Source organism: Trachymyrmex cornetzi, unplaced genomic scaffold (genome assembly GCF_001594075.2).
Source record: "Trachymyrmex cornetzi isolate Tcor2-1 unplaced genomic scaffold, Tcor1.1 scaffold1501, whole genome shotgun sequence".
NCBI lineage: Eukaryota > Metazoa > Arthropoda > Insecta > Hymenoptera > Formicidae > Trachymyrmex > Trachymyrmex cornetzi.
Window position 1 is genome coordinate 165432 of NW_017296094.1, and position 27720 is coordinate 193151.

Consider the following 27720-nt stretch of genomic DNA (forward strand, 5'->3'; position numbering starts at 1 on the left):
TTACAGAACTAATCATGTAATCTATTTTACATTTATTATATGTGTAAATTTACGAAATTTTTTTACAGTGTAAGTGGCTTGTGTCGCATCGTGTCCAATCATGTGCAAAGTAACAATGTGAAAAGTAACTGTAAAATTCGTTACCGTTACCAAAAAAATGTAACTTCGTTACCGTTACAGTTACCAAAGAAAAGAGTAACGCTGTTACTAGTAAAGTTACTTGTAACTGTAACTTCGTTACAAGTAACGAGTTACTTCCATTCCCTGGTATGTAGCGTGCTAACATCGTTGTAAGCGCGTTCTGAATACGGGCCTATATTTATATTATTTATTTTATAACATTGGATGACTTGTCAATTGTATAATCAAAAGAATTCTTTTTCATGTTTATATATAAAATTTATATTATGAATGATGGAAATGTTATGCAAAAATTATGTAAAAATTATAATATGTTACATACATTATAAGTATGAATTTATGTGATGTAAATATTACATAAAACAATCATTCCTTGCAAAACACACACAAATTATATAAATTAAGAGACAGCGGTAATTAATATTTATATATTAATTAAGAATTGTGTAAAATTTTTTAATTAAACATATATTTTTCTTATATTTTTATTTTTTATATTTTAGTTTTAAATGTTTCGTATTATGCGTTGGGTTCATGCTATCTATATTATTACAACTAGATAAATGCATAATCCAGTATTATCGACGATTTTCCTGTGCGCAGAGTTTGATCACTTCAACACCAGGTGACGAATATGTACAGAATAGTCAGCTGTGCCCAGACTGCCCAGCTGTGCTGGATGTTGTGGAAACGTCAAAACAATTATTGCAAGGTCTACTAGCAGAGTCGACGGTGTAAATCGAAAGAAAAACAACGTGCCAGCATTATGACAATTCACAACTTGTACATTTTTTCAAAAACCGGCACATTGTTGTATTACGCTGAGTGGAACAGGTTAAATAAGTCGGGGATAACAAAAGAGGAGGTAATGTAGTTGTTTATACAGTCGTTGCATGTCGATTAGAAAAACTAATCTGGTATGATAACGTTGCGATAGATTAATTTTTAGAATGATCTGTACAGTCATTTGTGCTTAGCAAACACGGATTCGAGCTCGATACATTACAGATACTAATCAACCTTGATCAAATATATTATGTACCGATACTTATTTTATTTATCTGCAATCCTTTTACCTGCATTGATTGATTACCAGCATTGGTTACTATACATAAGTATAAAGGGTTCTTGAAACGAAGGTTAATTTACAGCAAAAGTTTATAAGCTAAAACTTTTAAGTAATAGTTAATAATAAGATGTCAAATATTTTTTGAAATTTTTTATATATATTACGCGTTTACACATCATATTAACCCACTATCTATATATATTTTTGTGATGATAGTTGAGAAAAAATCGACAGCTATCTAGAAGTGGATAAAGTTAAAAAATTGAAACTTAGTTATACTTTGAATTGAACAGACTATATACATATATAATAAAAATTCTTTTAAATGAAGGAATCTCATTATAATATACATATAGTAATTAATTTGTTGTTGTATTAAACTATTTTAAAGCAAACTAATTATGAAAAAAAGAGAAAGAGATGCAAATGTAAAAGATAATACTGCATGTATTGATTATATGATACAAAATTATCAAAAATGTATATACAATTTAGGAGGCAAAATTAATGTATGGGATGCTGTTTTCCATAAAATCATTTGTAAGCAAAATCTCACCGTTGGATCCCAAGGAGGGGTTTCTGTATTACAAAACGAGTAAATATACGCTTCACTACTTCGAAACGCCATCGGGCCTCAAGTTTGTTTTGAATACTGATAATGCAAGTCAGAATGCCAGAGAATTGTTGCAGCAATTGTATAGAGAAGTAAGACCGTGTACTTGTTTCTTTTAATAGAAGTGCAAGTGTATGTATGTCTATGTAACCACATATTTTTTATTTTAGGTCTACTTGGAATATGTAGTAAAAAATCCACTCTGTCAATTAAATGAACCTATACAAAGTGAATTATTCAAAATGAAGGTGGATGAATTATTTAAAAAATCTCCTCTATTTCTAAGTCGTTCGTTGTAGATAATAACAAAAAATATAAAATTTTTATACTACACAAGAAATGAATTAAACTTTTTAAATAATAAATAGATAATACCAAATATGTATTATGTAACATTTGTTGTAAATATTCAAAAGCTTCTATTATTATATCAAATATAAATGACAAAGTATTGCGCATTTCAATATTAAGTTATATGCACAGTTTGCAGAGTTGTAATTTCAAACAGTCTTGTCTTAGTTTTAGTTTCTTACAGCAATTTATTTTACTTCCAAGAGAAATATATACACTTGTTACAATGACGTGTAAAATAATGATAATAATAGTGCATATTTAAAAGATATTTCTGTGCTGTACAGTATTAATAACAGGCAAGTACAGGCAAATTAAATTAATACAAGACTCGTATATTATTTGTAGACGCCAGTATTCTAAACTTACTAAGTAATAATTCTAATTAATATTTACGTTTTTGTTTGTATAATAAAGATAGTGCAATAGGCATTCGAAGAGTCATAGATATTTTAGCATCTTAAGTAATATCATTATTACTATAATTATACACTCTGGAACCTCATAATAGCGAATCTCGAAATAGCGCGAAAAATCCCTTCCACGCTATAAGTAACATGAGTGGGGGGAGTAGTAGCCTAAAATCTTAAATTTTTCATAGTTTTGGAGTGAAGTAGGGGCAACATCATTATAGCATTCAGACAATCAGACTCCCAAACCGCGCGCTATTACGAAGTTTCAGTATATATGCTATCACATCACATATTTCAATTATTTCAATTTAACAAAATCAAAATTTCTGTTGAATGATAAAAATACGTAGCAAATACTATGATACATAATTAGGAAACATATTGCATATATTATGTATTTGCAAAAAATAGCATCTAGAAACTATACAATTATTCATAGTTAAATATGAAATCATATCATTTGTGCGGGTTAGGCTAATTTTTATGAGAGCATAAATAGATTAAGAATCAATATTTATATCTCGAAACAAGAATTTATAATATATTGTAAGATATATTTAAAAAATATGATAATTTTGTATTAAGTTTTAAAAAAATAAGAACTTTATTTTTTAATTTTTTTGAATTAATAATTAACATAAGTATATATTAAAAGTATATTTACTTTGCTATTTATTATTTAATTTTTTTGAATTAATAATTAACATAAGTATATATTAAAAGTATATTTACTTTGCTACTTCCATTTCCATATGCTTCCAAATGTATCAATGATTTTCAATAGATACGTTTATGTAAATTTCGTTTAAATATAACTAGTACTGTTTTGCACATATATAAAGAAGATACGGCAGTTTATTGTTCAAAATTCGGTTTTTTTCTACTTATGTGTATACAAAGTAATTTTTTTTGTAAAACTACCGATTAATACATTTTATTATTCTTTATTTTATAAAAGAACAAAACATTTAGAATTAAAATGGCTAATATACTTTTAAACAAAATTTTTTTTATAAAACTAATATGCATGCACATTTAAATCCCTTATAGAATTATAGATAAAAAGTTACAAAAAAAGAAACTAATTGATAAAGCACTACTTCCAGAGTAGACTTTTTAAAATGATTTAATCACATTGGTATCGATGGTCAATTGTTTCATATGAACTGACAAATGCAAAAATAATATAAAAACCACAATTGTTATTTTGTTAAATTAAACAAATTTACAGAATAATTTTTAAATAAATTTATAATAGATTCTATTACAATAGATTCTATACATACATATCTGAAATATATAATTGTATATATATATATATATATATATTTTTCTAAGTATATATATATATTTCATTTATATATTTGTATTATATATATGTATATACGTATTCCATACTATATCTATCACATATGGAAGTACAATTTTTTCCATTTCAATATAATGTAAGAAAAAAATATTAGTTGTATGAAATAAAAATACTTGTATTACATATATTTTTACACAGCAAGGAGAAACATATTTTTTGGAGAATATTCATATTCAATTATTTCTTTTATATGTATATATAAATATATATAAATATATAAATATATATATTATATATATATTTATATATATACATAGACCGATTACATTAAACGAGAACGCGTAATACTTAAAGACGTAATGAGCAGTTTTCGATTTATAAAATGCAACAATTCGCGGTGTTAACTTTCATTGTAATTTTTTCTTAGTTTGTATTGTCCACCTGTTCGTTACAAACCGGATTTTGGAAGCTGACGAATAATTTAGATATAAGTTATAATATAAGATTATTTTATCTGTTATATAATAACAATATTTAGTCACAAAATATTGGCGCAAAAGAAAATTTCATTAATCTTTTTTATCGTTTATAACGAATTGGAGGCCAGTACACGTGTTTGTTTTGTGGATGTGTGTAAACATTCTCAAATTTCTAGTATATGCATAATCACAGCGCAAATGCACAGTAAAATTGTTTTACCACATTTTTTTTCACATGTAACATTTGAACTATACTGCATGTTGCATATGTGGGTATGTACAACTTTCACGTTTATACTTACGTTATTATAGTTATGTAATTTAATACATATATACACACTCAAGAATATGTATATACGCATCTATACATACATTGTGATCGTTTGAGAGACACAAGCATACCATGACGTCCATAACATTCAGTCTTAATTTTTTTAGCATTGTAAGCTCTCGTCCGTACTAGTAGGGCTTTGACACTCGTCGTGTGGAGGCGTGAAGATCTGATTACCAGAAATCTGCGACACGGTCGGCATTGGTTCCTCTATAACAGACAATCGTTTCTCGCGATCCGTAGATACCGCTGAAGCGTGAAAAAATACATTTCTCAAAGTGGCCACGTTGACGCGTTCCCGCGAAGTATCGTCCACAGGACTCTCAGCATTTAATTCACTATTCGAACTCCTAAACAAATAATATTATCGCAAAAATTTCGCTTTTAATCGTCACTTAATATTTAGTTGCACGATTCGTACTTAGATGTTTTTTGAATCTCCATTTCTATCTCTGAATCCTTGTTTCGCTTCCGCCCTCCTGCTGAGCGATTATTTACTGCGCAACCTTCCAATTTGCTACCCACTATCCTCTCTTGATCCGCTTCGATTACGCTGACATGATCGTCAAATCGTACACGTTCCGAACCGCCGTCCTCTCCACACATAGTCCAACTACTAGAGTCGCTGCATTGACGGTCAAATGTGAGTTTACGACGGATACGTTTTGCTAAACCAGGTGCCACTTCTTCTAGTGAGCTCAAAGAAGTAGCTTGTCCAGCGGAGTCCATGTGACCACCGTTAGCAGAGCTAGCTGCCTGTTCCCCTTCTGTGCTTCTGCCACCACTGATTGAACTACCATCCATCTATATAAAAGACAATAATAAAAATAATGGGATTTAAAAATTATTTTGATACTTTTTCAATCAGACAATCAATCAGATCAATCAATCGGATATTTTAATGTTAAAACAAAAAAAATTCCTATTTAATATTTATCAGGATTAAATACCTTAAAGTTAAGAACGGAACCTGCCAAAGCTCTCGTGGAGGCTGCGCCATCGTCTAGAGCGATAGAAGCATTTACGGACTTTTCAGACAAACTAGTAGCCGCGGAGGCCGTCTCACTACATAAACTGAAACGTTGAGTAGACGTAACGTCAGCCTGTACTTCCAACCTGCATGCACATGTAATCGAATTAGTGAAAAACACAGTATCCAATCTAATGAACGAAAAACGAAACAATACCTTTGACCTCCAGGTAGCACACTAGAGGCTATGCTTCCCGCGAGGCTCGTACCAGCGAGAGCCACATTGCTAGCGCTTTCGCGGTCATTTTCCCGGCCCAATTTCTCCAACTGACTTCCACTACCCAATGAAAGGGAGGCCTCCCCTATCGATGGATTGCCACCGCGGTGACTTGCGACGTCTATTGATGCCGCATCTGTAACATGACGGTTTTGTAATAGGGGTTTCGATCACGATAGTTCGACCTCGATAAGGGGGTATGAATAGCCGCGGCACACACGTGGATAAGATGGATTTAATCGAGTGGAACGTGCGTGGCACAAATACATCATATTTACCTCCACCATTACGGACGCCTAGAGCCCCCATCAGCTCATTCTCGTCATCAAATTCAAATCGCACTCCGGTGCCACTCGTAGAGACGCCACAACCTCCGCTTCGGCAGAGAGATACTGGAACCACACCGTACACGTAGAACAGCAAAATGGGCACACCAATACCCACGGCTAATCCTGCTAACACTGGTGATACTAAGACCTGTAGGAGTCATGATGATAAATTAATGAACGCCTTTGTTAAAAAAATTTTATTCGCATCGCTTACCAAGATAACAAAGTGTGCATGTTATTGGCGTCTTTAGGGCTACTCCTTGCTTTAAATAATGCCACGTCCGACACTTGTTAAGTAATATAAATAGGAACAGTCTCGGATACATATCGAAGGTCACAATGTAGCTACATGGAGTTATAAAGAACTCCGATAATGAAAGTTTAATGCTCACGTCGCTCGGTAAAGCCAAGTAAATCATGTTTTCGATAAACAGAGATAATCAATTTAAATTAATCATTTCCATTAATGTAATATCCTGTTTCACTTATATCTCAAAGCGATAGCTGGTTTTTTTTATCTTATCCAGAACAATATTCGAGCGCTTCTCGAGTCTCAGGAGATTTTACATTTTTTACTACACATTTATCAGCGTGCTACGTTTCCATGCTTGGAACGATTTCGCTTGTCCCGCAATCCTAGAAGGAAATGAAATACGGCATATCGTACCAGCTCGCACAGCCATCAACGTAGCGAGAGCAATGAATTTAGGAGCTGTCGGAGGTGCATTATCGCGCTCCAATTTTCAGATTTCCTACTAGACTTCGGGAACGGAGTCGGCATACGGCCGAAGATAAAAGAGGTTTGTTTCTTTACACAGGGCTGACTGAGTTAGACCGTGAATTAGACCGATTCACGCTTACAACGGTTAAGAATTAGAAATCCTCTAAAAGTCTGTTTATCGATTGTGTATATCGAAATGAGGTAAAAATTATAAAAGTGAACAAAGAGTCACAAGAATATTTATAATTTTATTGGTCAACATCTAGAGAATTTGATCAATTTTATCATTTTCATTTAAGATACAACCGACCTCCTAGATACGAGCCGCATTTTGTGTGCGTGTGTGTGTGTGTGTTGTGTGTATATATGTAGGGTCTCTAGTTTCTGCAAAATTACGCGAGAGAGGATTACATTAATTATTTCTTTCTCTTTCTATTTTATCTCTTTTTCCTCTCTCTCTCTCTTTCTTTCCCTTAGGAGTTGCTGAAAAATGACAGACACTAACTCTAACAAAACTAGCTCTAATCACACGTCTAGACTCTTATTAGAGAATCTTTATTAAAAATCATTTCATTTTTGTTGCTTATTAAATGTTAAACGAAGACAAATGATGTTCATGAGCGTTGTTAATCGGTCCTTTTTGTATGCACTTAAAATAAAATATATGTTTGAAACTTAGCAAAAACGAGAAGGAAAGCTCTAGTGCAGTTCAATGCAGTAATAAAAAACAAATCTAAGAAATCCGAATACGTGCACAAACAGGTAGGGAGGAGCAGGGGCGTGCCTAGCAAGTGTGCAACGCGTGCATAGCGCGCAGACGGCTAAAACCTGCAGAGGGGTGGTCGAAGACTATTATACTTGGACTTACTACAAATGCAATGGAATCGTAGCTTCCTAAGTGTTAGCAGTTTTCATTAAAATTGTCTTCCTCTGTACCTATTGCGTTAGAAAAAAAGCTTATAGCGCTACAAATGTCAAAATTCAAGTAGCTAAAACTTCGTTAAAAATAAACGAAATTTAAATTAGAAAAAGGGGTTTTAAAACTTAAAATCTTTACCTTTTTATCACTGTATCTTTTGAGTTTCTGTGAGTTTGATCATATAGAAAACTACGCGCTGAATATGGGAAATTTTCTTCTCATTTTGTGGGCCTGTCACGTGCCCCAAAAAAACTGAAACAAATTTTCAACTGTCTAATGTGAAAACTTAAAGTTTTCCGCCTACAAAATCGTTTCTTAAAAATGTTCCTAAAATTTTTATTGAGCTTTTATTACTGTGAGTTATCACAGGTTAAATAAAAGGAGCACTTTGTTGACGATTTCGTTAAAAATTATCGTACCGCAGTTTAAAAAATAGATTCTTAAAATTAAAACTTGTTTATTATACGGGTTTATTATAAGAGTATAATTGCCAAATTTTTTTTTAAACTTATAAAAATATGATAGAAATGAAGTAGCGCTACGAACTTTTGTGCTAACTCAATATTTGGTAATTGTTGAGTTTAGAGGCCTCACCTCCGATCTTGATAAAATTAGTCTGATTGGACGCGTTAAAGTTGACAGATATTCAGGTTAAGAAATCTGTCATATCAATGGCATAGAGGTAGTAAATTTGCGTTTTAAAGCAGTGAATTTGTGTTTCTAAAGCAGTAAATTTGCGTTTTTAAAGCAAAGAATTTGTATTTTAAAATAGAGAATTTGTTTTTATAGCAGAGAAAATTTGCATTTATAAAGCAGAAAATTTATATAACTCTCTATGCCATTGATGTGACAGATTTTCTAACCTGAATATCTGTCAACTTTAACAATTAATATCTCGATTCGCGGGACAGAGCGACACTTTTTTGCCAAATTCGTTCATTTCATGCAAAAACGTGTCGAATGAGACTAATTTTATCAAGATCGGAGATGAGGCTCCTAAATTCAACAATTGTCCAATATTTTAACATACATCTTGCACGATCTTCCTTTCTTGTCTTTTTTTAACAATTAGTGAAGGATCCCTAGGTACAGATAATTATATGTGCACACTTTTGGGGCGGCAAAATTATTTTTACATGTGGGCGCCTAATTCTTTTTGCACGCCTCTGGGGAGGAGCAGAAGGAAGAATATTGATCGTGAGTCGGGAGTAGGCATGCGCCCGAGTCGTGATATCTTCCTCGCCCCACCCTGCATTGGCGGCGGAGTACCAAGCCCAAGGTAGGCGACAATGGAACATGCGTCACATTGGTCAGTACTGAGGTCCACGTCGCTCCGTGGCAATTAAGAATAATAACGCGCGCTTGGTGCGCCTAGATAAAGGAAGAAGATTGATCGGTCCGGTCGGTTGGTGCTCCAAGGGCGTGTCGATTAAAATAGAAAGACAATTATTTTCTCTCCGCCCATGCTGGGGCATCGAACTACGCCAACTACGGTCCACTCCAAATCGGCGCAGAATCGGTGGTGGACGTAGCCGGGAAGAGGCAGCGGCATGTAACGAGGCTCATTCAGCGACGGTGATTTCACGGTAGCGAACACACGTACGCATCGTTAATAATTAACGTGTATACGCGTGTGCGTGCACGTCGCGCGTGTGTACGTGCGATAATTTAGCTACGTAGCATCGTCCGCTGTATATCGGTGGGGCGCATCGTCATTTGGCGGAACACATGCCTTGTTAACCGACTGAAGTCAGATAGTTGTGCGCCGAGCGAGAGAATCGTCAGAAGCATCGCCTAGCCACGCTAGTGGGATATTGACGAAGAGAGAAAGGGGAAAAGAGGAGGGTTGCTGAAGAACAAATCAGAAGAAGTCATGTCCGACTTGGACGACGAGACCGACACTTCCTGCGGGGAAGAGCAAATTGTCTCGGATTGGGAGGTCCGGAAGGAGTGGCTCGAAAGTATATTATCGAAGCACTACAAGGGCAAAGCGGTTAGTCATGTAAACAAGTGAAATAGAGATTTATATTAATGCTCGCGTTAGATATATGTACGAATTGATAGTTAACGTCTGATTCGAGTATTGAATGATTTATTTAGGTTAAAGTCTTGGAGTTTGAAGTAAATTCTGGATGTGCGACGAGCGAAAGTGTGCTGAGCGCTATCACCAGCGTTAAGGTAAAATATTTAGCAGCACTTACGAGCACTTACAAGCCGATTGATAAATGCAAAGTGTCCCTTATCATAAAACAACTCCCCAAGGATCCGTTTAGCCGCTTTTTCGTTACAGAAGGCCAATTCGATCTCCGAGAGATCAAGTTTTATACGCAGGTAAGGCGATAGGTAATCGAATAAGATTTGAAATTTTTTCTTGTTTGACGATTTTTTATATTGTGCGTTTGTACACTAGGTGATGCCAGATTTGAAGGAATTCAATAAAAGACAGTTAGAAAAGAATGAAAACAGGATTATACTACCAGTTCCAGTGTGTTATGACGCTCATTATAGCCCTGCAGGCGGAACCGACGACAGTCCGGTGCCACCGGAATCAATGCTAGTATTGCAAGACTTAAGCGACAATTTTAACAGCGTTGAATTCTCGAGAGGATTAACATTAGACCAAGCGATGGCAGCGTTAGACGCCATCGCCCGGATACATGCCCATTCCCTGTCGATGAAGGTCGTAGACGGACAATCTCTGTCCGAGCGTTATCCGTTTCTATTCCAAACGGCAAAAGCAACGGATTCGTACCAGCAACTGGTAGAACGCGGTTTACCCCAGCTGGCGCGCTTCCTGGAGAGTAGACCAGGATTGGAAACGGTTCTCGAGACTCTGCTAGTTCTACGACCTCGCACTAAAGATATTATTTCGGCTCTTCTCGCTCCGGAAGGTCCGTTGGCATTGATAACTCACACAGATTTTTGGAGCAATAATTTGCTTTTCTATGACAGACCTAACACGGAGTGCTACATTCTTGACTGGCAGATGGTCACTTATAGCCGACCGACGAACGATGTCGCATTGTTGTTGGTGAGTTCAGTGCCTACCGAATTACGGCGCAAGTACACTAAAACGCTTTTGGATAAGTATTGGGACAAGCTGAACTGGACGTGCTTACATCTTGGCCTAAATATCGTCAAGGATTTAGGTTACACCAGGAAGGATCTCGACAAGGACTATAGAAAGTCCCAACTGCTGGCACTTTTACTTTGCATAGGATCGGTGGACGTCGCACTCGGTAATCCCCGCACGGAGCAACGACTGATTGATGTTCTCGAAGATCTATATAATGATGGCGTACTAACGGACGAAGCCATTATCGCGACAAACGAAACTGATTCTTAATCACCGCTGCCACGGTTAGCGTATACACCGAAGAATTAATATTTCTGTCAAGGCTGATTCTAAGCGAAAAATTTCATGTGAAGCAATAGATAGTCCGTTTGTAGTTTAAAGACGCAATTTTTGTGTTTTCAACCTAAAAGAAGCTTAAGCTAGCAACATAAATGCTGGCACCGAAGAAGATAGTTGTAAAGAAACATGTCGAAAGAATATAGACATTAAAAACTACTCAATTTTGTCCGATTCCGACAAGATACTAATTGTAAAACGAGCGAGACAAGATGAGTCAAGATCGATATGCTTAGAGGATACGGTAGATGTCTTAGTTATATATTAATGTAAGCTTTGACAACCTATCAACTATTATTCCTTAAAAGCTGTAATATTTTAATGACTATTCATGTAAGACTCACTTGCAATTTGATGAAAGTCTCAAAAGTAAGATAAAATCGAAAGCAAATTTCCTGGGAGAAGCTACGTAAAAAAATTGATTTCTTAATAGACGTAAGTTTCTCCAATGTTCAATTCGGTTTCTGCTCAGATATAAACTGCTAATAAACGTCTTTAATGCGCTGTGCCAAGTCGTTAAAGATTTATGCAAGTAGTTGTGATACGATTATTAAGACGGAATCAGCTAGATCCGCGATTAATGATAGAACATATATCAAAGTTATAGAGTATTTTCGAGATATACATATAAAACATAAAACAATTACGTTCCATTTGCCCGTATACATCCCGTGATAAACTTCTTCCGATAATTATTCCAGCGAACGTGCTGTTTTGTTAATGCTATGTATACAATTATTGTACTATCCATTTTCTCTGTATAAACTATATGGATAAAATATACTTCGATGTTATCACGAATAGTAAACAAAGTTCCTATTGCAATTGATACAGATGCACTTTTCTTTTTTTCTTTCGGTCACAAAAAGAATTTACACAATCAATTATTTACTTTTAGTATTCTCGTAAGACGAGAAATATTAACAAAACATTTAGAATAAATAATGCTTAATCATGAATATTTAAACGCAACCATATCTGACGCGTTAGTAGCTAACTTGCAAACATTGAAAGTAGCACATACTTTAATAATTATAAAAAATATTTAATAAACTTACTGATGCAGTGACTCCCCCTGCGATAAAAGCATTTCTCTTGTGCTTGTTGGCCTTCTCATATCTCGTATACAATTTTTGACCTACCCATACTGGTATACCTTAAACACAAAATATATAATGTTTGTAGTAACACATTTTTCCGATATATATATTTACATTGTAAATATATATATTTACGCTGTCGCAATATAATCTGTTAATATAGTACAACCAACCTATAATCATAGCTGGAAATGCTATGCCGGCGACGAGACCAATCCCAATTGGTGCTCCCACCAAAGTTCCAAGTTGCCAAAGAATCTTTTTCTTTCTGGACCATGGCTTTTTACCCCAAAAAGTGCAGCCAGAAGGACTATAAATAAAATAGAAGAATGTACACGTTTAAGTATATTTGTTGAATACATTCATATATAGATGTTGTATTTTTTTTAGATGTATGCATTCATATAACTTTATTCAAAATACCTAAGATAATGAAGATCACTAATCTCTTTCATACAAAGCCAACAAAATTCAGCACCGCAAACTGCACAAGTCATGTGGTTGCAACTTCCATCGTCCATTTTAACGATTAGAACTTGACATCTGGGACACGGTTTTATGTCATCTCCTAAACAGTTCACAAAGTTTAAATATAATTTAATATTAGTTAAATAAATATTAATTCATAAGACTTACTGTGTTGAGAATCAGTTTGACTGAAACTTAGAGAAGAGCTGCGCTCATAATATTGAGATCGTTGCGCTCTAGCAGCATCGCATGTTTGGTTAGGATGCCATCGTGCTTTACAATGATAGCAAAAGTACGAATCGCAACCTGGTCGTTCGCAACGTAATTTTGGACATGAAGCGCAACCACTAGCAATTACAGCAAAACTACAATCTGGAGCAGGACACCATCTTGCATCAGGCTCTATGGCGAGTACTCTTCGAACCATAAAATCTTCATACTTCTCTAACTGCGTTTGATCATTCAGAATCATCCGAATATCTATACAAAAATGTAACACGAAAGATTGTGAGTGATAGGAACTTTTGAATCTTATGAAAAATAGAATATGAAATGTTAGAACAATGTAATTGTTATGTATACTTATAATGTATTCACCATTTGGATGTAACGGTTCTGAACACTCAGGGCAAGCAATATTAACTCTGGATTCAGAGATTTCCACTTTCAGATATTGTTGAAAACAATCGTAGCAACTGCGATGATGGCAAGATTGAATAATAGGAAAAAATTCTACTGGCAGTTCGGCCAAACATAATGGACATTCCATTAATCCATTTTCATTACTCTGAAATAATAAAAATAAAATTTAATAATGAAAGCTTATTGATAAGAAAATCTGTGACTTTTACTCAGCTTTTTGAAATGTATAAATGTTATTTCGCTTTATTAATACCTTTCCTGCAGAAGAAAGCACAGAACCTTTGCTAGGAGCACGTTGTAGGTCTATATTATGAAACTGGAAATGGCTCGAACCATTACTTACTCTGGCCTCTCCTTTTTCAACATCTGTTGCTCTGCCGCTTGCTTGATCTTTGGCTGTAAAAATGTTTTTTATTTTGAAAAATTGCTCACTTCCAATTACGTGTATGAGATTAATAGAACTTGAAGTTACCTTTTGCATTCCTATTACTTGCACTAGGAGTTCGTGCGATGCGTCGACCAATAAGCGGACTGGAATACAATAATCTTCGCAGGGAAAATCGGGGAAATAATCTCCGAGGACGAGGTGGTGCACCATTGCAACCACCCACGCCATTTTCGTTTTCTTTAAACATTTTGAGGGAAGTATTGGGAAACGTTACGCGTTGCTAGAGAGAGTCATAATTTGCTTCGTAATGTTGAGAATGATACGTTCTGAAATCATAATAAACAATTATAATTAATTAGGATATCTTAAAATATTAATTAACGAGCAAATTATTAATGAAACTTTTATGAAAGCATTGAATTATACAATATTAATTCGTAAAAATCGTATTCGTAAAAATTGTATTTCGATTAAATTATATTTCATAGGGATTAAAATTCATACAGAGAATCCGATAAATAAACGCAGCTGTTCAAACAAAATTTCGTTGAGATATTATACCGATCAATATGCTGTTTTTTTTATGTGTATTATATAGATATAATTACATAAAATGTGATACACGAAACATCGAATCTATTAATTAACAGCATGAATAGACTTCACAAACTTGGTACTGCATGCGTGACCGCAGCAATAACAATGATCTCGCTTATTCATTGTCGTTGTCATTCAAGTGATTCATTGCAGAGATAATTGAGAACTTAATGAATATCACGTCTCCATCCACGAGACGTTGGAGAAACATTTATACTTATGCCGCGTTATAGTTATAGATGCACATCAAGGTTATAAAAATAAAACCAATAATCGAATACAATAAACTGGGTAAAATATGCATATACACGAATAAATTGTACGAATTATGTCGAAATTACTTTTGCCGACAGGAATTTTGAACATAGTCATAATAATCTTTTAAAAAATAATATATTTATTGAATATTACAAAAATATGCAATACAAATTTTTGTTGTGTACTTTCGTATTAAAATTTCAATTAATTCTTTAAACCTTCGAAGACGAAAAACTCATGTGAGTTAACGAAAACGGCGTGTGGAAAATATCTAATCTATAATGTCCATTTCTATATATGTATTATTGTAGATTAACTTTAATTTCGATTTCATTTATTCGCATTAATTTTCTACTTCTAATTCTTGGAACTAGTTTTTCAAGTTCTAATTTTTGTAGAATTAGAAAAAAATAAAAAGTAAGTTAAATCGAGATTAAAGTTTTACAATTTACATTGATAGAAATAAACATTCTGACAGATTTTATCTGCTACGTCCGTGATAACTGATCTCGCAAATGCGGTTTCATATCTTCGAAAGAGTGGCCGAGACTAGTTTTTTTTTTATTCCAGCTACAATATGTGCGCGCGGTCATCCGGTATTTTTAACACGTTTTTGTCAAAACAATTTGCCGCTTTCTCTGGGAAAGGAATGATACAAGTTGAACTGCAAACGCACAAACGCGATGGCACATCAGCGATTTCATCACATCTATAGGACACATGAATTATGCATGTTGCAATATTTAAAATCGACACGCACGATCCTCAAAGGAGAGATCGTATCCCTGCAAACTCTCGCTCTCTGCGATACGCATATTTCCCAGATTGTATCACGCCTCGTTATCTTTCATAAACCGGCCCTGCTGATATAAAATGCATATTATCATGTGCTAAGCATTAGTGAAGGATTATTTTCCTCGTACCGTATTACGTTACACAATTGAATGACGCTTGACAGCAAACTTAAATGACCATTAAAGCAAGGTCTGCTTGAAGATACCTAGACAACACAGTCTAAAATCGGGACGTAAGATATCTTTAATGCCCATTTCTACCAATGTAGTTTAATTTTAATCATGGTTTAATTAACTTTTTATCTTTTTCTAGTTCTAAGAATTAAAAAAAAGTTAAAAGTATAAGTTGAATTGAAATTAAAGTTAATCTACATTGATAGAAACGGATATAAGATGTCTTTCAGCTTACAAAATATTATTGAAATGTCTTTAAGACGTCTTATGTCCCGATTTTGGACTTTGGATATTATTGACAAATTACTACTTATTTATACATTCACAATTCGATTTATCAAAATTTTTCGAGTTCTAAAACATTGAACAAACAATACGAAAGATTAATGTAAAACACAAATAAGTGATACAAAATGAATATTAACGAGGCAAATAATAATATACAAATTAAAATATTAATATAAAACATAAATAAGACCTCACAAAAAGGGAAAGTTGTCTCTTACGACGACGATGACGTCACCCCCGTATTTTCTGATTTCAATACAGAATCGCTATCATAAAATTAAGCCAGCTTTATATACTTTCACATTCGTTCAAGACAAATTTCCGCTGGATCAATAAATTTAAATTCGCTAATTCGTAAAAAATTACTGCTCGACGATTTGTTATAATCGGAATTAGCCGCACAATCGGATCGGAATTAGTCACGACGTAGCTCATTTAGACATCTCTATTGCGACGATTTAAACGTGGCATCGTCCATCGCGGGAGATCTGTCATCAAAGACGCAGCGGGAGATCACGGCAATGAAATACCGTCACGCGGACTGTCTCGGATCTCGAGATCTCGCGTTCTTGTGTCGAACGATTGCTACTGCGTGATCGAGCGAACGTGCGTACGTACGTACGACAGAGATGGTAAAAAAAAATATGCTGACAAACTCGCACTTTCGATGATTCTGTTTACTCGTCGCCAACGTGCGTCAGCGAATGCCGCGGGATGACAGAGTATGCGCTTATTCCTTTTTTTTCGCTCTCCAACGAGAGAGGTGCTCGAGATAAGGCGCGGCTCGTAAAAAATCCTACGTCTTATCTCCGTTCGAGAACGCGCCTCGTGGCTCGTGCGCCTAATGACTGGCATTCGCTGATGCAAATGCGAAGGTGCCGAGAGACCGTGACTCGGTCTCTCCCACGATGGACAATGCGTGCTCACCATTGCCGAGGAAAACCGTACCTTCGCCGTGCTGTCGAATGCAGGCCAGTCGATCGCCGAGATAAGCACGGCTCGTCTAGAGTCACCCGGATCGTATAAAACTGGCCGACTATCCGCACAATTTGTTGGTTAAGGATGTTCACTTCGACACAACAGCTGACTGCTCCGATTACGACGGCATTGCGGAAAGGAGTCTGAAATAGATTGATCATTGAAGTAGATCGCAACGATCACGACTTTGATACGCGCGATAGTTGCGCCACCCGGCGACGATGATCGACATTACGCATGAACGACCCGCGAGAATTTAAAACTGCGGAGGCGACGCGAACCAATACAGCAGAATGATTGCATTTAGCAAAACAAAGTAACTTAGGAACTATTGTAATATTTTTTAATATAAATAGCAGCTGCTATTTCTGCTGAACGCAGTCAATTCTTCACATTTAAAGGTTTTTTTTCTACTTGTTTTCTTTCTTCAATCAATCGTATGAAGATTTTTTGGCGTATCAAGGATTTATTTATATAATTGTTATAAATTTAATTTGATTAAAAGAACTTTTATCTTTGTAAGTTATAAATTAATTTAATATGCTCGTGTGGCAATTGAATAATTAGTATGCGCACCACAAGCATATGAGAAACGTATAGGATAGAGGCCTAACGTAAGAAAAAGAAAAGAAATTAATTTAATGATGATAAATAGCTTGAACCGACATGAAAATTAGTTACATTGCAATAATAAATCAGTTCAGTGTAATTTGTATCGATGATTTGTATCTTGTTTCCTTCATATGCAAAAATGATCGTCACAATTATCTAGAATTGTGTGTTTACATGCAGTATGCCATCATATATATACATAACAAATATTTGTAGGAATTTTATTTTGGTCATCGCAATTAGAAAGAAGCACAGGACTGATATAATACAAGCTGACGCAAAAACTGATTTTAATGACAAATGTTTACACGGATGATGTATAAATATTTTCATTTTACATAATATATTTTTTTAATTTCTAATATACATATATATTAAAGAAATTATAATTCTAAAACATATATATATATATATATATAACATAAATATACAAATATATATCGTATAAATATTTATGTAAAACGAAAATGTATACTTCAATCCGCGTAAACATTAAACCATTAAAATTATTAAAACCAGTTTTTACGCACTTGTATCATATCACATGTGCTTTTTTTTCTAATCGCGGTGATCAAAATAAAATTCCTACAACTATTATTTGTTGTACATACATATTGACATACTGCATATATTTAAATATACAATTATAAATAATTATGACGATTACTTTTTACATATATGAAGAAAACAAATTACCTTTATTATTAAACTGATTACACACACACACACACACACACACAACGGTGAATCAGAGTTGAACCAGTTTTTTATCCTATGAGAAAATTATTGACCTCATATCTAATCGTGAGAATTGTTGGTTTGAACGCGAAAACAGGCTTGTTTGACGTTGAGTTGTGAAAATTGTTACAAGATATTAAAAATGCGTCTTTTTCTCAGAGAGTGCGCCCAGACCAGCAATTCGAACGATGTACCCACGCATCTGATCTGTATCGCTATAAGTCGATAATTAAGTACGAGATCGATAATTTTCTCGTAGTGTAAAAAACTGGTCAACTACTCTGATTCACCTGTATATACACATACACACTCACACACATATATATATACATATAATATATACATGATGGAACAATAACTCTGTTCACTTTGAATATTTTCCCTATTTTTAGAGATATGTGATATTATATTTACTGAAGTTGTACAACATCAAGGGGATATAACATAATTCTAGAAATTTTATACATACATAGTGAGCTGGAAATGAGCTCGAAATAAATATACATAAATAGAGACAGTACACAAGACTGCTGATTTAATACAAACATAGTGAAAACTCTCATTCAATTATAACAATATCAATTATTAACAAAATATTATTTATATAGATAGTATAATTAGACGCAGTTGAATAAATCTATGTATATGAAGATACCTTTCCGAGTCAAACACTGGTAGTTCGTGTGTAAATGAATTTATTCGATAATTTTGTTAACAAACGTTTCAATCCTCGCTTCGGATCCTTATCAATGTATACAATTCCACAACATATCATTGTTCTTCCCGGAACGATGATAATGTTGAGATTAGAAAATACGAAGTTATCGTGTGAAAAGACTGAACACATCTAAGAATAAATTCATTTACACACGAACTACCAGTGTTTGACTCGGAAAGGCATCTTCATATACATAAAATATTATTTACCTACAGATTTTGCATAAATTACATTGAATGTGTACTATTTATGTATATATAAATACATTAGAATTAAAACATCTATTTATTCTCAACATCCTTGCCTATTGCATCAGTCACAGAAGAAAAACCATTGGTTTCAAGTATTTCACATAATTCTTTTTTTATTTTACCAACTACTGGTGGTCCGTGATATATGTACGAAGTATAAAGTTGCACCAGCGAAGCACCAGCTCTTATTTTGACATAAACATCAGCTCCAGAGAAAACACCACCTACGCCAATAATTGGGATGCTGCCACGCGTTCGTTTGTACATGTCAGATATTATAGCTGTGGAAATATCTGTGAGAGGTGCACCACTGAGGCCTCCACTTTCTTGCTTGTTTGGATTAATCAAGTTTGTTCGCGTAATTGTGGTATTACATAAAACTAAACCATCGACTCTAGACTTCTTATTTAAAACTACGTCTGCCACATCCTGTCGCTCAGAATCCGACAGATCTGGAGCCAATTTTAAAAGTAATGGCTGTTTACTACCCACTGATTCTCTTGCTACGTTTATTCTGGTCAGTAATTCTTCCAAATTCTTCTTGTTTTGCAAAGATCTTAAACCTGGAGTGTTAGGACTAGAAACATTAATAACGAAATAATCTGCTACATCCATAAATTTTTTTATGCCATCAATGTAATCTTGAATCGCATCTTTTGTCTCCTTGTTGTTACCTAAATTCACCCCAAGAATACCATCAAAATTTTTATTCTCCTTTAATCTCTTGAGGCGATCCCAAACGATATTATGACCATCACTGTTAAATCCATATCGATTTACAACTGCATTATCTTCTGGTAATCTAAAAATTCTAGGTTTTTGATTACCAGGTTGAGGTTTAGGTGTCACAGAACCTGCAAGAAAGCAAGATAAGATTGTTATCTAAAAATATTGAAGTCTAGGCCTATACTATTGTATAAATTTTACCTATCTCCACAAAACTAAAACCTATCTTGTGCAATCCTTCTACTGCTTCTCCTTGTTTATCGAATCCCGCAGCCATACCAATTGGATTTTTAAATTGCAAACCTAATACAGTTGTTTGGAGTAAGGTAGGATCATTTGTTTTTTGTTTTGGTACGAGGCCATATTTCAGAGTTATCACAGCGAGTTTATGAGCGATTTCCGGATCTATCAGTTGCACCAGAGGTACAGCGACGTCACTGTAAAATCTTTCGTTGCCCTGGTAGAGAGAAATGCCACCAAACAGAGCGACTGCGCTACTGGTTACGGTCAATAATGATTTCAGCTTTGCTTTGTTGCTTAATCGCTGAGCCATCCCAATTGCGACGTTCATTCAAATTTATATAAATTAATCCGAGCTATCGACACATATGTAAATACAAATTTCAACTTCATCGAACAACCGAGCTCACGTGCTCGGTACAGATTAGGTTAGATTAGGTTAGATTAGGTAACACAATATTTACTTATTAGTTATAGATCATAATCGCGCACTAATTTTTACGCATAATTCCATAAACATAATTATAGCTATTTTTAAATATTTATAACAAATCACTACCGAAATATTCCGGATATAGATGAAAACAAACGTATTAATACTGTCGATACCGCGAAATGCAGAACGCTGATGTTAGCTATAGTTTTCCACGATAGAAGTGGAAGCTTGTCACGATCATGATAAAAATACAAGGGTATGCTCATCAATTGTCTAAAATTCGTTCAGCTTGCGCATGTCCTTGCCTACGTCATATTCGGGTATGCGTTGATTGGTCGGTTCTGATTCGGGTGCAATCGGTGGTTATCGGTCGTAATTTATCATGGCGTCCATGGCGTAGTGCACGTTGTCATCGATAGAAGTTAATGTTAAAAATATTTTCACGATGACCTGCATAGTGAAAGGATGCGGCAATTATATGAAAAAAACAAAAAAAATTGAGGGAAGTAAAATTAAATATTTTACCTTTCCAAAACAATCTGAAATTGCTGAACAGTGGCGTAAAGCGTGCGGAAAAGATAATGTAAATGTTCAAAATGGTAAGTTGTACAATTCTTGTTATAAAAATTATATACTGTCGTACTTAATAATTTTAGTTAATTTGACATTTTTGTTTGTATAGGTAAGATATGTTCTAAACATTTTGAAGATGCGTGCTTTGTAAAGCCTTTACAACAACAAATGTTGAACTATTCTCCTGCTAGAGCGAAAAAGTTACGTTCGGATGCTATTCCTACTTTGTATCTTCCTTTAACAATGATTGCTTCTGTACCCGAAGAGGTGCTCGGTTCGTCATGTGATATCAATGCTTCAACCACCGCAGAAGCCTTTCATACAGCAGTGCCTCTGCCAGTATCGGTCGCAGACACATGCTATCAAGAAGTGTCTCCACAGATGTTTAGCGATGCTTCATTGGCTGCTGAAACATTTCCTTCTGGAGTAGTGCCTTTGCCAGTATCCGGTGATGCTTCACTTGATACAGATGTAGTCCATAGAGCTCTGCCTTCTAATATGTAAGTTTCATCGAGCACAATCCAACAAACTTAATGAATAAAATTTTTATATTTATATTTAACATAAATATATTTATGTAAATATGTTAAAATATAAAAATATCAGATTAAGTAAAATACTATCAGATTCGAATATTTACTTGGTTACTAGTGTGCTTTAAATATATAAAATAAAAATATAGATATTTTAGTATATAAAACATAGCAAATGTGTAATTGTATACTTACAGGTATTATTTTATATTTTCAGGCAAGATATTCTACTCGAGAATGCTGCATTAAAAAAGAAATTGTACAATCTTGAGCAAAGAATAGAAACAGAAGATCAACGCTTTGATCGCAGAATGCATGACCTACTGAAGACAATTTTTACTCCAGGACAAATCAGGCTTTTATTGAATCCAAAGTTGAAATTTACTAATAAAAAATGTAAATTGTAAATTAAGTGTTGTTATTTTATATCCATTTGTGTCTTATATTTATTTGTTTTATCATTTAAAAAGCTATTATTTAAAATTTGATTTTTTTTTATTCATTAATTTTTATATTCATTAAATTTTTTGTGTATTTATTTTGTTTTCATTTGAATGTCGAAAGCAGAGTTAGTTGTAAATTTATATCAAATGTTATGTAATATATTTACATATTAACAGAAAATTTTAACATTAATGCTGTTCGTATTTTTAAAATTACCACTCGTGACGTAAACGAGGACAAAAATCTGATTGGTCATGCGCATGAGCATACCCTTGTCTTTTTATCATGGTCACGATGACAATAGCACAATAGGTATATACTGTGACAATAGTGTGGTCTACGTACAAGTCGCAAATACATCGTCGCCAAGCGCAATGCTTCTCAACAGCCAATTAAAAGAGTTAATAGTAATTAGCAGGGTTGAATATAAGTTAACTTTTTTTAAACTAAGTTGATTAGTTAAAGTTAACAGCTTTGAAAATTTAATTTATTTACGGTACAGTTCATCCATAATGTAAATTAATTGCATTAGAAGTTAACAAATATTTAAAAAAAGGCTTGAAAGAATCTATCAATAATAATAAAAATAACCAAGCCCATCAAAGCCAACATCAGTTGTTCGGATGTAATCCGAAATTTACATCCGAACAACTGGATGTTGGCTTTGATGGGCTTGGTTATTTTTATTATTATTAGAAGTTAAGTCAATAAAGAAAGTAATTAAAAAGTTAAAAATTAAATTTATCCGAACAAACAATTAAAGAAAAAAAAGACAAAATTTGATGGTTTTATATAATTTTTTATATTTTTCCTTTCTTACAGCATATTATTAAAGAATCTACACTGGTTATTTTTTTTTACAACTAACGATTATACAATATAAAAGATTAGGGTTGTATAAGTTACATAAAAAAATAACAAAGTTACTAATTTCGTTATTTTTTTTTTAGTAACGAATGAGTATAATGTAGTAGGGTAAAGTCGTCTATTATGGGATAGGCTCCTACCCAATCAGAAGACAATGTTTTTAAAAACATTTTTAAAAACGTTAAAAATAATGAATTAAGTCATCTTTTTTTTTTATTAAAAAACGTTTATTTTAACGTTTGAAGAAACGTTAAAATTTTTAACGTTAAAAATTTTTTTAACGTTAAAAAACGTTTTTTAATGTTAAAATTATTTAAACAAAATTATAAAAAATAGCAATGTAGAATCTTTTTTTAATTTATTTTTTTTATCAACTACAACCTTAGACAACTAATTTTATTAATAAATTCAAATTTTTAATTATAATATATTTCAATCTTTTTCACTTACCGGCTGGGTTTTGAACCTCAGGATTATGAGTCTCGTATTTTATCCATTACGCCACTTAATTATAACTGTCGATACATACAGTTCTTATTTTCCATATTATAATACACTTAACGCAATTATATTGTGTTGTTAACTTATCTTCCGTGATTATTTTATTATTCCGACACATTGTTTATTAATTTGAGTTTTAGAAAATAATGACATTTTTTACATGTTTATAATAAACGTCAGATAAACGTTAAATAAACGTTAAAAAACATTTAATAAACATTAAATAAATATTTCTTTAAACCATTATTTCAAACAAATAATTAATCTGAAATGAACATTTACTAAACGTCAAATTAATGTGAAATAAATGTTTCTTATCACCACATTTTAAATGAATAAATAATGTAAAATAAACATTTAATATACGTTAAATAAACGTTAAATTAATGAATTTTGAAAACGAATCGTGAAAAATATAAAATTAATGAGAAATAAACGTTTAAAAAACATTTAAAAAACATTGTCTGCTGATTGGGTAAGGCATGAGGGCCTTTTTCCTATAACCGCAAAATGCCCTCGCGCATTATTGCCCTCTGAAGAGGTGAGTGTAAATTACACAACAAAATCCATTTTTTTATGCTCCTGATGAAAATAAATCGCTGAAATCATTGAAATCTCTATTAATTTGATAGATTTATTTCAGCGATTTCAGTAATTTATTTCCATACCTATCAGGAGCACCGCAAAGAAGTGGATATTGTTGTAAATTATATATTTAAATTTACAATGTAATATGCGAGATTTGTTGAATTCTAAGTACTATAAAGTTAAAAATATGATACTAATTGAAATAAAACAATAATTTGTAATCCCTGTATTCTATATATATCTATGATTTTGACGTATGTATTTTGTTTCTGATAATGAAATAATAGTGTACGGCACAAACACGTAGCAAGGCTATATGCCAATCGAAATATAATTTATTTTATAACATAGATTGGTGCCAAATATTCTGCTTCTTACATTCCAAATTTATTTTGCTTATTATAAAGTTATCAAATCCCTGATGAAAATAAAAATCGGAGCGTATATCGAATATAATGGGAGAGCAACAGAAGCGTAAACGAAACTTCTAGACGGCGAAAATTGGAATAATGAAATGTAAAAGAAGCATTTTCGCTTCTTTTACATTTTGATGTTTTAATTTTCACCTTCTAGAAGTTTCGTTTATGCTTCTGTTATTCTCCCATTACATTCGACTTATGCTCCCATTTTTATTTTTATCAGGCCATAATTGGTACAGTGAGTACAAAAAGTATTCGTACAGAGAAAATATTTTTTAAAAAACTATTTTAAAAAATTAAATATTATCCAGCGAGAAATGAGTCATCGAATTGATGTCGAATCGATATCGATAAGATGATTTCAACAACAATTTGACGTCGATTCGACGTTGATCATTTCTTGTTGGTAATTAACAATTTATTCATAAAGAATAAAATAGATTTTATGTTTCTTAAAATTATGTATACCAAAAAGATGTGTATTAATTATAGAAAATATATCATCTGAAAAATAAGCAAAAATTAAAAATTCCATTGTTTGGATACTCAAAAAATATTCGTACAGTCGAAAAATTTAGCAGAAATACATGCAAAGCTCGTTTGTTTATGTTAGAACAGAATGTATTCATTGTATAAAACTGCTAATTAATATTTATTTTCTATAAATAGGAATTTTTTTATAAAAAATTTCTTTGTACGAACTTTTTGCTCTCACTGTGTATCTAAGATATATATATATGTATATATATATATATAGATGAATTGTGTGCGTAACAATTGATATATCTAAGAAATAAAGCAAAAACCGTGCAATAAAGACTATTCACCAGAGAATATTAAAAATGTATCGAGAATAAATTATTCTCTTTCCATAATCCAACTGCAAATGTACTGCAATGTAATAAAATATCTGTTGTTCGAAGAAGTATACATTGTCGAAATCTGCCGCAGTAAAGATTTCCACGTTGAGCGTTTCTACTGGTAGAATCTGTTCTCCAGGATGCTGCTGATTCTGTTGCATGCTGACACTAGTCACGTCTTCGCTTTCACTGGGATCTAACTCGTCCTCCGTCAAGGACAGTTCTTTCCTCTGGGCAACATTGGTGCCGCTAGATCAGATCGGAGCAACATTGATCATCGTTGCCGTCGCTGATGCCTTGTCGTTGCTGATGTCTTGCCTTGCTCATCAAAGACTGCCCCGGGAACCAACTCTGTTGTACTTGATTCAGTTGTCGACATTCGCAAATCTTCTTCATCCACCTGCTTACAAATAATGATTCTCGGTTTCGGCGTGGTCTTATACGACCAGCGACCTTGCGTGCTCGGTAGCTTCACCTTGGGCAGAAAACTGACCGTCGTTGACGACTGCTGATCGCTGTTCTTTGACTTCGTCAACTGTTTCGAGAGTGAATTAGGGAATTGAATGTTCGGCCGAAAACCGCTGCGACGGCGAGTGATGGGCGCTTCAGTAGTGGTAGTTGCGGGACGATTTCTGAGGAGAGAGATGATTATAAAAGAGAACAGCTTCGCGTCAAATTATTGTATTATGTTTTCTAACTTATAAGAAAAAGACAGCATGATAAAATTAATGATTGATAAAATAGAAAGAAAGCAGATAAATTATTTATCAATTTGCTTTTTTAATTGTGCTATTCCGTTAACACTCACTTATAATTTGGTCGAGTCGTGCTGGAGCGATTCTTCCCGGTCCTCGTTTGTTGTGGTTCGCTGTTATCGTATTCATCGACAATCTTGTTTCGAAATTTGGACCTGGTTAAATTATTGGAAGTCGATAGCTTTCGCGTCGATCGTACTGGAGTGTTCAATGGAATAAAAATTAATCAATCTATTTCTTAAGGATTATTAGAAAAATTTTATGTCTGTTACAAATTTTATTGAGAATAAGAAAATTAATATAGAGTTTTAATTCTCTATATTGATTTCTATTTACTGCACTGATTTAATATCGTCCAATGCGACAATTGAAGTCATTAATTAATACTTTTTAGCTTTTAATTATTATCACACGTTACAAATTGTATTATTTTGAAAGTGAAATAAACTAAAATTTTTGGAACTGGTAAAAAGTTAAAAAAATATATAAAATCTTTTGTTTTTAAAGATTAAAAAATTTCTGTATACCATGAGAAAAAATGTTATGAGATAGCTTTATATTTCTTATAGTATATAAAACACTAACATTTTTATTAAAAAATATTATTGTATTATTTAATTTAACAAATTTACTATTAGATTTTACAAAAAAGAATTTAAACTCAACATAAAATTTATAAAAATTATCATAAAATACACACCGGAAGGTTCGTTGAAGAGAGCCTCTAAGGACAGCGAAGATTCGTTCTGTTGCTGATGGGTTGGAGTGGGCTCCAGCTGTGGTTTGAGCTTGCCATGCTGAGGATCAATAGTTTTCAGGATGCGATTGGTACTGGAGGGCCGAATCTTATCGTCAGTTACTGGTGCAACCGGTACTGTTAAGATTCTTGATGAGCTCTACAATACCTGGGCGTATTTTCCATTGATATCAGTCTCGATCACGCTAGTTTCATGCACGGTGGTGAGTCCATCCTTTACGATGGTGTCGCCAAACTTGGTAGTAATCAATTTATTATATGCAAAGACTTTATCGTTGTCCGTCACGTCAAATGGATGCCAATGATTGTGTGGTTTGTACCGATGAAAAGTCGAAATTATTTTTATCATGGAGAGTTATTCCTTGTCACTTTTTGTGAAGTCCATTCGCGAAATTTAGTTTGGTGTCTCTTCGGAAATTCTTGTAGCGGAATTAATTCCGAATTTTCTTGTCTGCAGTTACTGAAAGTAATAATTTTGTCAATGAGTCAATAACAATTGTTATATATTTTAAAGTCGAGTTGTGAAATAGATTTCAGTAATATATTTTAGCTTATAATTTTCGTCGCTTTTTTTGTTTTATTAAATATTCTCCCATTAGTAATAATAGTGTTATTATAGTAATAGTATACACTGTTTTATAATAACAATAGAAATTTAATATTATATATATATATATATAT

At 33.4% G+C, this 27720-nt stretch overlaps 6 protein-coding genes across 9 annotated transcripts in view; 3 read left to right on the top strand and 3 right to left on the bottom strand.

Annotated features, from left to right (window-relative positions):
* Window positions 1-786: 786 nt before the first annotated feature.
* On the top strand, window positions 787-2142 carry Bet5 (blocked early in transport 5). Its single transcript, XM_018502879.1, has 3 exons — window positions 787-1006; window positions 1706-1915; window positions 1994-2142. Exons 1-3 carry the CDS (start codon window positions 908-910, stop codon window positions 2120-2122), a joined length of 438 nt encoding a protein of 145 aa, XP_018358381.1. The 5' UTR covers window positions 787-907; the 3' UTR covers window positions 2123-2142.
* Window positions 2143-4294: 2152 nt separating this feature from the next.
* LOC108758097 (E3 ubiquitin-protein ligase RNF19A) lies at window positions 4295-17227 on the bottom strand. The gene is made up of 13 exons (XM_018502881.1): window positions 16992-17227; window positions 14017-14258; window positions 13798-13940; window positions 13500-13689; window positions 13071-13382; window positions 12858-13002; window positions 12608-12744; window positions 12393-12490; window positions 6232-6430; window positions 5894-6089; window positions 5657-5822; window positions 5128-5510; window positions 4295-5056 (listed from the first exon to the last, which is right to left on the bottom strand). Exons 2-13 carry the CDS (start codon window positions 14177-14179, stop codon window positions 4810-4812), a joined length of 2379 nt encoding a protein of 792 aa, XP_018358383.1. The 5' UTR covers window positions 14180-14258; window positions 16992-17227; the 3' UTR covers window positions 4295-4809.
* LOC108758098 (uncharacterized) lies at window positions 8829-12192 on the top strand. Its single transcript, XM_018502882.1, has 3 exons — window positions 8829-9915; window positions 10023-10253; window positions 10333-12192. Exons 1-3 carry the CDS (start codon window positions 9796-9798, stop codon window positions 11266-11268), a joined length of 1287 nt encoding a protein of 428 aa, XP_018358384.1. The 5' UTR covers window positions 8829-9795; the 3' UTR covers window positions 11269-12192.
* Window positions 17228-19329: 2102 nt separating the features above from the next.
* Dhod (dihydroorotate dehydrogenase 2) lies at window positions 19330-20881 on the bottom strand. 3 transcript variants are annotated; one of them, XM_018502889.1, is made up of 3 exons: window positions 20866-20881; window positions 20268-20662; window positions 19330-20194 (listed from the first exon to the last, which is right to left on the bottom strand). In XM_018502889.1, the coding sequence occupies exons 2-3, from the start codon at window positions 20635-20637 to the stop codon at window positions 19371-19373; spliced, it is 1194 nt and encodes a 397-aa protein (XP_018358391.1). In that variant the 5' UTR covers window positions 20638-20662; window positions 20866-20881; the 3' UTR covers window positions 19330-19370. The 3 variants fall into 3 exon arrangements, with proteins under 3 accessions (XP_018358391.1, XP_018358390.1, XP_018358389.1); XM_018502888.1 differs by lacking the exon at window positions 20866-20881 and adding an exon at window positions 20771-20838; XM_018502887.1 differs by lacking the exon at window positions 20866-20881 and having other exon boundaries at window positions 20268-20763.
* Window positions 20882-21256: 375 nt separating this feature from the next.
* Window positions 21257-23125, top strand: LOC108758088 (uncharacterized). The gene is made up of 4 exons (XM_018502871.1): window positions 21257-21341; window positions 21425-21815; window positions 22066-22244; window positions 23115-23125. The coding sequence occupies exons 2-4, from the start codon at window positions 21484-21486 to the stop codon at window positions 23123-23125; spliced, it is 522 nt and encodes a 173-aa protein (XP_018358373.1). The 5' UTR covers window positions 21257-21341; window positions 21425-21483.
* A 2422-nt stretch (window positions 23126-25547) lies between these two features.
* The window catches only part of LOC108758102 (uncharacterized), a 3577-nt gene continuing 1404 nt past the window's right edge, over window positions 25548-27720 (bottom strand). For both annotated transcript variants that reach the window (XM_018502891.1, XM_018502890.1), the window contains exons 2-5: window positions 27188-27499; window positions 26983-27113; window positions 26336-26480; window positions 25548-26159 (exon numbers count right to left, since the gene is read on the bottom strand). In XM_018502891.1, the coding sequence (XP_018358393.1) occupies window positions 25802-26159; window positions 26336-26480; window positions 26983-27113; window positions 27188-27204 (651 nt within the window). In that variant the 5' untranslated portion in view covers window positions 27205-27499 and the 3' untranslated portion in view covers window positions 25548-25801. The remainder of the gene's footprint in view (window positions 26160-26335; window positions 26481-26982; window positions 27114-27187; window positions 27500-27720) is intronic.